Genomic DNA, 10,599 nt, shown 5'->3' on the forward strand with positions numbered 1-10,599 from the left:
AACAAGTTTCCATGATAAACCATAGATCATAATATAAAGACTTTTTCCTCTCTGAAACTTCTGTTATTTTCCATTCAAGGCAGTACAGAATAAATTCTATAGATAAAATTTGTTTAGAGCATTCACAGTTTCCTCTTTCTATATATTCTTTAGAAATCCTTTAAGAAATTTTCAAACATATGCAAAAGTACAGAAAAATATAATGAACTCCTTTTACCCCTTACTAAAATTCAGTAACTATCAAGATTTTTGCTACAATCTCTTATCTATCATGTTTTCCCTTTTTCTTTGCTGAAGTATTTTAAAGCAAATCTTAGACCTTATTATTTAACCTACTACTCTTCTGCATGCATCTCTAAAAGTTATAGAAAATTTCTTGCATAATCATACTACCATTATCACACTTAATAAAATTAATAATAATTTGTTGCTATTATATAATAACTAGCCCATATTCAAATTTCCCTGGTTATCTCCATCATGTTTTACATTTGGTTTATTTGAATCAGGATCCAAACAACATCTGTTGTTATATATAGTAGTTAGTCTCCAAAAACTCTTCTAATCTAGAGCTGTCCCCCTTTCCCACCTTTCCCACCCATTCCACCATTGATTTGTTGCCAAAACAAGATAATTTGTCCTGTAGAATGTCCTACACTCTCCAGTTGTCTATGTTTTCCTTCTTGAGTTATCAACTGACTTGTTCCTCTAGCTCCTATATTTCCTATAAACGGAAGTGGGCTCTAAAGGCTTAATTAGATTCAGCACAATTGCTTCTGATAGATCACTTCACCAGTGATGCTGTGTACTTCCTATGGGATCACATCTTAGGTTCAAGAGGTGTGACTGTCTCACTGTTAGTAATGCTGTGATTGACTAAGGAGTTCAGATGGCAACAGCCTATGCTTCTATTAATACATTCCCCATCAATATTTTATTTTTCATCCACTGATACTCTTTTCCTGAACAAATTATTTTGCTAGAGGATGTAAAGGGTGATTATTCTAACTCTATTATTACTTCTATATTTACAAGCTGGCATTACTCTATAAAGAATGATTTTCTCAAGTTAACGAGGATCATCTGGTTACCTTGAAATACAGGCAATGCAAGACAAATGCTCAATTCTTTACTATATGCCAACGTATAGAGAATGGAGTTGGTGCCCTCGTTATCTCCAATGGTGCAAAGATAACATTATTTTTAGTTCACTTTAATCTTTTTTAATTATTCTTTTGTTCTGTAGGGATATCTTTATGAACTCATGAGTTTGTACTGTTAACATACTACAACTATCAGACTACAACTGTACATGTGACATTATCAGTGATATGTATCACAGTAAGACCACTCCAGCTGTTGTGTGGAGATTGAACTAGACAGTAGTAGGAGTGAAGGTAGAGGAGATCTAGAAGGGCACTGAGGTTGTCTGGGCAAGAGATGATATACTTATTAGAGTGGCGGCAATAGAGATGCAGAGAAAATAATAATATTTGAGAGATATCTAGGAGATAAGACTTACCAGGATTTAACTTATTCTATGGGAGGGATTGGAGGCAGGAGGAGAAGAGGATAACAGAGGATGAGATGGCTGGATGGCATCACCGACTCGATGGACTTGAGTTTGAGTGAACTCCGGGAGTTGGTGATGGACAAGGAGGCCTGGTGTGCTGCGATTCATGGGGTTGCAAAGAGTTGGACACGACTGAGCGACTGAACTGAACTGAACTAGTTCAATTCGGTATATATGTGAGAAACCTAGCTAGAGACTGGAAGTTTACTATAAGATCTGGATCTAAAAGGAGATGTCAAGAAGTCATTGGCACGCAGAAAGGATCTGCAATCTTGGGAATGAACGCACTTACCATCCACCAGAGTAGGATCCACAGTACAAAATGAGGAAAAAGTCTAGGACTAAACCTTGAGGAGCTCCAATATTTAAAGATTAAAAGAAGAAGAAGAATCAGAAACTGAGAAGAAACAAAAAAATGTAGGAGGGAAACCCAGAAAATAAGAGAATTTTGAAGCCAAAGGCACACAAAGTGTCTCAAGAAACAGATAACAGTCAACTGTGAGAAAGCTTATCACAGGTCAACAAGAACCCAAAAGTGTCCAATGGATTTAGCAACAGAGAGGGCATTTGGTTTCAAGGAGTGGTGGGAGCAGAATCCAGAGTGAAATGTATTTAGGGTTAAATAGGAGGTGAGAAGTAGAAAAGAAAAAAAAAAAGGTAGGAAAAAGAAGTGATAAATAACTCCCTTGTTTCCTACAGAAGTTATGATATTTGGGGCCATTCAATGGATTCTACAAGGCTCCTCCCCATACACACACAGAAACACATGCCATTCTCAAACTTATATACATGTACTTGTTTTATTTCTTTAATTGGAAGAATCTAGAGAAAAGAGACCTTTCTACTACCTTTGAATTATCTAAGCTATATAGAATGGTCCAAGGCTTATTGTAGACAGCGAGTAAATCCTTATTAAATAAAAAAGGAAAATGCTTTATTAAATACCTCTAAACTACTAACCATGAAAAGTTAATGAAAATATGCACAGAAAGAAATCATTCATTTAATTCAACAAACATGTATATAATGACTACCATATGCTAGGCAATTTGTCAAGGGCTCAGATTCCCATTGTAACGGAGGAGAGATACAGACCATCCAATAAATAATTTAAGTTCCAAAAATACTATGAAAGAAAAATGTTTTATGCTAATTTTACTGTCGACGAGGAATAATACATTAGTAGAATATTTATACATGCATGCTGATGTAAGTTAAAGAAGTTGACAGTAAATATAAAAAATGATCTAGTAAAAAAATGTTTTGTTTCCCATAGTTTGCATGCTATTAAGCCAGATAATGAGGAACAAAAATAATAGATTATTATTTCCCCTCCTTTTCCATTTATATATTTAAGATTAACGGTATTCATATATTTGATTTCTGACCTAGATCTTACTGTTACTTATGGCCAAGAGGAGGGGGGAAAAAAGCCGCATTTCATGAATGTTTCTGAGATAGAATTACAAAGAATCAATTGCATGAACCCGCCCCTCTCTTATTGAATCCTCTGTAAATTGCATAAAACGGAGGCTGTTGGGGAAATGACATATTTCTTTCATATTATAAAGGTAATCAAATTCAAAACGGTGTCTCTCATTCCAAAAAAGGAGATTTTTATACTGTATCATGATCCCAAAGTGTGTAATTTATTTCATTATTAAATTTTTGAAAGAAGTATTTTCAATGAGCTACTTATTAATCCTTATACTTCCCTACGAAATTTAATTCCTATTTTTGTTAAGTGTATCTCTGGATTGAGAAAAAAAGCTCCAAGTCATCCTTAATCCTCTGTCTCTTTACTGAAATATACTTCTATTTGCAAAAGGGATGTATAAAGATAAGATAATAGAGACTATTTTTCCTATAAAATATGCAAGAAATTGGTAAAATTATTTGTGTCAGGGCTTGTTTTTTCCTAGAGAACACTACTGTAGCAAATTTGAACAAGTAAAGCAGAGCTGGGGCTGGCAGGCTAGAAAAATCCATGGCTGCCACTGTCACAGCACAACCTGCAGCAGCTGTCTCAAGTCCCTCCCTCCCACGCCCAAGCACTGCCTGCCAGCCCAGCAGGAATGAATGGATTCTGCAGAGCACTATAAATGGTGCTGCAGACCCTGAAAATCTCTTGCTAAAAGCCAAAAGGAAAAATTATCTGCCAAAATGCATATTTTCAACTTCAGGGGCCATAGCAAACCTCTTTACCTCTTAAATTTCATTAGCAACGTCAAATGGTACCCAGTCCAGAGTCATATTCTGCACTGTACATCCTTGTTGATAATGGAAGCTTTCTGAGTAGCAAAAGAATGTTACTGCAGTCTACTTCCTTAAGCAAAGCCTTTTGTCCCAGGAGGCAGTTGAGCAACCACCAGTGTCTCTGACTGAATAGCAGCTGTATGAGGCTGGCTACAATTCCCACAGTTTGAAGCCCAATCTTAGAGGAGGAGAATTTACTGAATTCACAGAAGATTTACATTTTAAAAAAATGCAGTTATTAAGGTGACATCTACACAGCTGTCTACGGAAGGAGAAAATATTACAAAATGGTCTTCTTTTTTACACTATACAACTGTCTTCCTTTCTAATGTGGTGTCCCAGTAATTTTCTCTTTCCAGAAGAGAGAACAATGCAGAATATAACTGCATGCACAGGTAGTACTAGCGTCTAAACTCAATTCTCTCTCCTTGTATTTTCTCAATTCTATATTAGAAAAGATGACCATTTTAAGCAACAATACATGACATAAAATATATTAACATAGACTTCTGGAATATTTCCAGTAGAGTAAGTATGGTATGTTCATTAGGTCTGAATTATCTTCATGTTAGAACTACTTGTGTGCTTCCATAGTATGATTGTTCTATTCATCTACTGTTTTTGTTTAGCTTTTAGGGAGAGGGTGGCAAAAGAAGGTCTGAAAAAAAATTACTTGAACCTGAGAAACCATTTTGGATGGTTATTGAATAATTTTTAATTAAAAAACAAAACAAAACAAAACACATTTACCCAAGCCATTTTAAGCATCATTCCCATCTTCTCTTCTACTTTATTTTTAAAGCACTAGAGATACTGAATCTTCACCGAATGTGGGTTTAGCACACTTTGAGGGAGAAGCTGAAAGTAATTTTCCATTAAAATATTTCATCTAAAATTCTGCGATTAAATGCTGGGAGGAAAACCTTTACATTGATGATTTTAACAGCAGTTTGAGGTTTAAACAATATAAAATCACCCAACTCCAGTTCTCTTTCCCTCCCTCCCCCCACCCCTTCCCAACCCCACCCCGTAATGGATGCTCGGCTGACTGTTTTTGCTCGGTCTCTTTGTCTGAAGGATGCAAGCAGTCTATGGATGCTAGGGGAAAAGGGGTGGGGGAGAGATTACCTCATCCCATGTCGCATGCACCAATCACCACTCTTCTGTCGTGGCTCCTCTGGGCAGATTGAGGGGTCTGGACCAACAGGAAAAGGCCCCAGCCCATCCCCATGGTGACCGAGTTGTATATAGGGAGCCTCAGACGCCCATGTGCCGCAGGTTCTCTTACATCGACCGCCTAAGAGTCGCGCTGTAAGAAGTAACAACCTCTTCTCCTCCTCTCCGCCATCTGCTCGGCAGCCGCAAAACAGCAACTATGGTAAGAGTGTCTCCTCCGGCTCTTTGTGACGCTGGGTGGGGTCAGCCTCCCCAGGGTCTCCTTGGAAAATCTTAAAACCTTTGTCCTTTACAACTCGAAGGGTAAGAGTAGTTTTACATTTTATTTGCGAGGTTTGGCTTTGTCTGCGGCCGGGCTCCCCGCCGCAGTGCGGGGTGCAGGAGCCCCACCACGACTGAGTCCAGGGCGCGGCTGAGCGGTGAGGGGGAACAAAGGCGGCGCCTAGGGAGGTTTTGTTACCCGAGCCCCTGGCAGCCGCGTGCAGCAGCCCATCTGTCGGTCAAGAAAGGGGCTGGGGCAGGCAGGGCGGTCTTGGCGTCGCCTGCTCGGCTCCCGTGTGCGCACGATAGTCGTGTGACTCGGCGAGGCCCTTCCTCGCGTTGTTCCCCAGGGACAGGGAGAGGATTCGTCGACCGAAAAGACGGGGGTCGGTGGGTGTAGCTGGGAAGAAGACTCGGGGAGAGAAGGGAAGGGACAAAGCGGAGCCTGAGGTTAGTATTAAAAAAAAAAAAGGATCCCTTGCCAGTTCGTTGGTGTTTTAGAAAGACACCCATGTATTAACAGGCAAAATGGTTAGTTTCTGTGGCGGCCGGCGTCGAGGCGGCGCAGGGGCGGAGTTGTTTGTTTCTGCTTCTCTCGCCTTGGAGCCGCTGGGCGGGGTTCGTCCTCACTAAGCCTCCTCTGTCAGAAAGACTTTTAACAAGCCTTTCATCTTTGCAGAACCGTAGGCGTTAAAAGGTTTTTCATTCACTGTCAAAACCTAGTTTTTTTTTTTTTTTTTGAGGAGCAAAGTCACAGTTCACATGACAAGCCCTTTAACGTCTGGTCTGGGGCCGCCCCGCCCTGGCTGACTCCTGTGTGTCTGTCTTGATCGCATGTTCAGCGAGAGAAAAAGCCGATTTTGTGAGCCAGGGTGCTCTAATGCAGAGGACCCAGGGAAACGCCCTTCCCCACCCCCAGCCCCCGTTTGTCAGTGACTAGACAATGGACAGACAAAGGAAGTTGTAACCGTAAAGGCTACGGAGGGGACACTCTACTGAATGTAATGAGCATGAGTATTCTGTGGTGGGTACGAAATTTCAGAATGAAAACATTATTTTGTTGTTTTATATAAATATTTCATTATTCTTTCACTGGGCTTTAAGCTTGGTAGCTTTTCATGTTCTATTTATTTCTAGTTTAGGAACTGTTGTTTTAAAGATACTAATACTTTTTCAGTTTTTTGCAGAGGAGAAGATTCTGGGAAAACTTTTTTAAATAATGAAAATGCTGCAGACAAAGAAGACTTATACTCTTGTGTAGCTGTCTTTTGTTCTAGTGCATCTTCATTAATTCATTTCAGTTTAGGCATATGGTCCCAGGCTGGGTCAGAAGAGGAAAACTGGCAGATAGCACAATGAGATCATGTAGGCAGTTGCTGGAAATAGAGCTTGCTCTGTTAAATAATGTAGCAGACAGTACAGGCTGGCACCAGGCACAGCAAATGCAGCAGTGCAGGAGACAGTCCTTGTTTAGCTTCTACCCCCTAATACTGATGGATTCTGCAGATAGACTGCAGAAGGGTGTGGCTTCTAGCCTCAGCTGCAGTACAGATGTCCATATTGAAATACCAAGTCCTATCAAAAAAAATGTTCATCTTTAAAGGTGAAGGAGGCAGTAATAATGATTGCAATTAACTAGTGATTGAAATTACTTCATTTTACAAAAATTTTGTGCTTGACTGTTTTTTAAATATGAAAAATCTTCTATTCAAGTATAGCTGTTGGAACAATCGGCTTGCACCATGTGCTTAACAGTGCAGCCTTATTATTCAGACCACACCCATCTGCAGCATTTGTAGCAAGTGCTTTTCTTTAACTGTTTCTATTATGTTAGGAATATGACCTCAAATAAATTCAAAGAATACTTGTATATTACTAGAAATCATTTTGGAAATTTATTGAAAATTGAAAATGCTAATATAACTAATTTTACAATTTTTCTCTTTTCCTTCCCACAGCGTGAGTGCATCTCCATCCACGTTGGCCAGGCTGGTGTCCAGATCGGCAATGCCTGCTGGGAGCTCTACTGCCTGGAACACGGCATTCAGCCTGATGGCCAGATGCCAAGTGACAAGACTATTGGGGGAGGAGACGACTCCTTCAACACCTTCTTCAGTGAGACAGGCGCTGGCAAGCATGTGCCCAGGGCAGTGTTTGTAGACCTGGAACCCACAGTCATTGGTGAGTTGACCTCAGTAGCTTCAATGAGAATCCTGGGGGTCTGTGACAGGAGGTGTGTCCTGTGGGCTCCACTGATACCCTGGGGTGGAGTTGTATGGGTCATTGATGGGTGGCTGCTTCGTTTTCCTTTTCCAGATGAGGTTCGCACTGGCACCTACCGCCAGCTCTTCCACCCTGAACAGCTCATCACAGGCAAAGAAGATGCTGCCAACAACTATGCCCGAGGTCACTACACCATTGGCAAGGAGATCATTGACCTCGTCTTGGACCGAATTCGGAAACTGGTATGTATATTCTCAAGAATAAAGTAAATTAATGAACCTAAGAGAGATATTTGAAATATGCTTTTTTTTTTTTTCAAACACAACTGAAATGCAATAGTGAGGTTAATTATTCCTTTATAGTTTTTTTAAAGTTCAATTAAAATATGGCCTATTTGATGTCATTTGATAAATATTCATGAAGATATTTTTAATAAAGAAATGCTGAGTAATTTAAGGAAGGTCTACATTTTAAAAGTTTCTGTCAAAATGCAATCTCATTCTTTGGAATTAATATGAAAAGTGAAAATCTTTACTATGATGACATCAGAAAGAGCAATAACTATGTTTTTTCTGTTCCTCTTTTAACAGGCTGACCAGTGCACGGGTCTTCAGGGCTTCTTGGTTTTCCACAGCTTTGGTGGAGGAACTGGTTCTGGGTTCACCTCCCTGCTGATGGAACGCCTCTCAGTCGATTATGGCAAGAAGTCCAAGCTGGAGTTCTCCATTTACCCAGCCCCCCAGGTTTCCACAGCTGTCGTTGAGCCCTACAACTCCATCCTCACCACCCACACCACCCTGGAGCACTCTGATTGTGCCTTCATGGTAGATAATGAGGCCATCTATGACATCTGTCGTAGAAACCTCGACATTGAGCGCCCGACATATACTAACCTGAATAGGTTGATAGGTCAAATTGTGTCCTCCATCACTGCTTCCCTGAGGTTTGATGGCGCCCTGAATGTGGATCTGACAGAGTTCCAGACCAACCTGGTGCCCTATCCCCGCATCCACTTCCCTCTGGCCACATACGCCCCTGTCATCTCTGCTGAGAAAGCCTACCATGAACAGCTTTCTGTAGCAGAGATCACCAATGCTTGCTTTGAGCCAGCCAACCAGATGGTGAAATGTGACCCTCGCCATGGTAAATACATGGCCTGCTGCCTGTTGTACCGTGGCGACGTGGTTCCCAAAGATGTCAATGCTGCCATTGCCACCATCAAGACCAAGCGTACCATCCAGTTTGTGGACTGGTGCCCCACTGGCTTCAAGGTTGGCATTAACTACCAGCCTCCCACTGTGGTACCTGGCGGAGACCTGGCCAAAGTACAGCGAGCTGTGTGCATGCTGAGCAACACCACAGCCATCGCTGAGGCCTGGGCTCGCCTGGACCACAAGTTTGACCTGATGTATGCCAAGCGTGCCTTTGTTCACTGGTACGTGGGTGAGGGCATGGAGGAAGGCGAGTTTTCTGAGGCCCGTGAGGACATGGCTGCCCTTGAGAAGGATTATGAGGAGGTTGGTGTGGATTCTGTGGAAGGAGAGGGAGAGGAAGAAGGAGAGGAATATTAAAGTTAAAATGTCACAAAGGTGCTGCTTTTACAGGGAAGCTTATTCTGTTTCAAACATTGAAAAGTTGTGGTCTGATCAGTTAATTTGTATGTTGCAGTGTATACGCTCATATACAATTACTGACCTATGCTTTAAAACATGATGCTTTGTTACAGACCCAAGCTATCCATTTCTCTGATGGGTTTGAATAAAGTATTCCCTGTCTTAAATGAGCTCAGTCTTGGGTTTTCTATTCAGGTGTCCAGAAAATTTTCATTTATTCAGTACATTGAGAAGAAAAAATAACTATTAACTGTGGTTTATACATATTCTACACAGCAACTTGGTTTTTAATTTTAAATTGTCCTAGTATATTATAAAACAAAATATAAATACATATCTAAAAATTATCATTAGATGTAAATCAACTGTACTTCAACTTTAAAAATTGATTTTAAAAAAGGTGAAGAATACCATTAGATAACATCCATGCTACTCTTAAGTTTTGACAACCATAATAGTTAAATTCCTGGTTCTTTGAGAATTTATATCTAATGCACAACTGAAATCTGGTTGACTGCTGAGTCTCATGCAACTAAACAGATAAAATGGTGAATATTCCAAATGCATCATGGAGGGCTTATGAGCCTATCTTCATGTGCCTCGTCTCCTTAGCAAGTGTCTAGTGCCATCATGCTTCCTCTGCCCTGGGTTCTAAAAAGATGTTCTCTCCAAGCAGTTTCCTACTATACTAGACCTCGTTCTTTACTTTCTTCTCTCCAAACTTATTTTCAGCTGAATATCACATCGGAAAAGCCTGATACATTTATTCACTCTAATGTATTAATTATATATCTGAGCTTTAACTCTCAAAGGATTTTCCTATTTTAATATGAGCCAATAACTTCAAAAGACAGAATTCTAATAGTGTAATTGTAGGCGACAACCAACATGGTGAAAGAAACCGTTTTGGACTAAGGACTTCAGCAACAGAGGCCAGCTGCCAGTCCACCTGACGAAAAGGCTAAGAGCCCAGGAGCAGCAAGCTGTCTTGGGCCATCATGCTACCTTGTTCTGGGATAATACCCAGTGATGATGAAATGACTTTCTGGTATTAACTACCTAATCTATTTTTTTCTTTGGCACTGCAAACTAAAGGGTGTAATAGTATTGCAGTACTATAATCAGTTTAGTGTAAGTTAATAGAAATAAAAATAAGAAATAAATCAACTAATTTGAAAATCAATTCAGTATTCCTTAGCAGGTTTCTTTTTTTTTTAATATTTATCTGGCTGTGCTGGGTTTTAGTTGTGACACTCGAGATCTCCGATCTTCGTTGTAGATGTGGGATCTTTAATTGCATGGGGGATCTTTAGTAAATTCATAGTTGAAGCATGTGGGATCTAGTTCCCTCATCAGGGATCAAACCCTGGGTCCCCTGTATTGAAAGCGCAGAGTCTTAGCTACTGGACCAAGAGGGGACTTCTGCTCAGCAGTTTTAACTAAAGCTAATGGAAACAGACCTGATGCACAAAAGTAAAAGGTTTTGCTCATTCAGAT

At 40.4% G+C, this 10,599-nt stretch overlaps 1 protein-coding gene across 2 annotated transcripts; it reads left to right on the forward strand.

Moving 5' to 3' along the window:
- The first annotated feature begins 5,043 nt into the window (after window positions 1–5,043).
- LOC128048813 (tubulin alpha-1A chain) lies at window positions 5,044–9,269 on the forward strand. 2 transcript variants are annotated; one of them, XM_052641253.1, is made up of 4 exons: window positions 5,044–5,207; window positions 7,225–7,447; window positions 7,583–7,731; window positions 8,080–9,269. In XM_052641253.1, exons 1-4 carry the CDS (start codon window positions 5,205–5,207, stop codon window positions 9,058–9,060), a joined length of 1,356 nt encoding a protein of 451 aa, XP_052497213.1. In that variant the 5' UTR covers window positions 5,044–5,204; the 3' UTR covers window positions 9,061–9,269. The 2 variants fall into 2 exon arrangements, with proteins under 2 accessions (XP_052497213.1, XP_052497214.1); XM_052641254.1 differs by lacking the exon at window positions 5,044–5,207 and adding an exon at window positions 5,576–5,716.
- Window positions 9,270–10,599: the final 1,330 nt, after the last annotated feature.

This window comes from Budorcas taxicolor, chromosome 5 (assembly GCF_023091745.1).
Source record: "Budorcas taxicolor isolate Tak-1 chromosome 5, Takin1.1, whole genome shotgun sequence".
Lineage (NCBI taxonomy): Eukaryota > Metazoa > Chordata > Mammalia > Artiodactyla > Bovidae > Budorcas > Budorcas taxicolor.

Coding starts and splice junctions, on each gene's coding strand:
- LOC128048813 (XM_052641253.1), top strand. Junction 7,448..7,582: donor CCTGGAACCCACAGTCATTG/GTGAGTTGACCT, acceptor TTCCTTTTCCAG/ATGAGGTTCGCACTGGCACC. Junction 7,732..8,079: donor TGGACCGAATTCGGAAACTG/GTATGTATATTC, acceptor CTCTTTTAACAG/GCTGACCAGTGCACGGGTCT.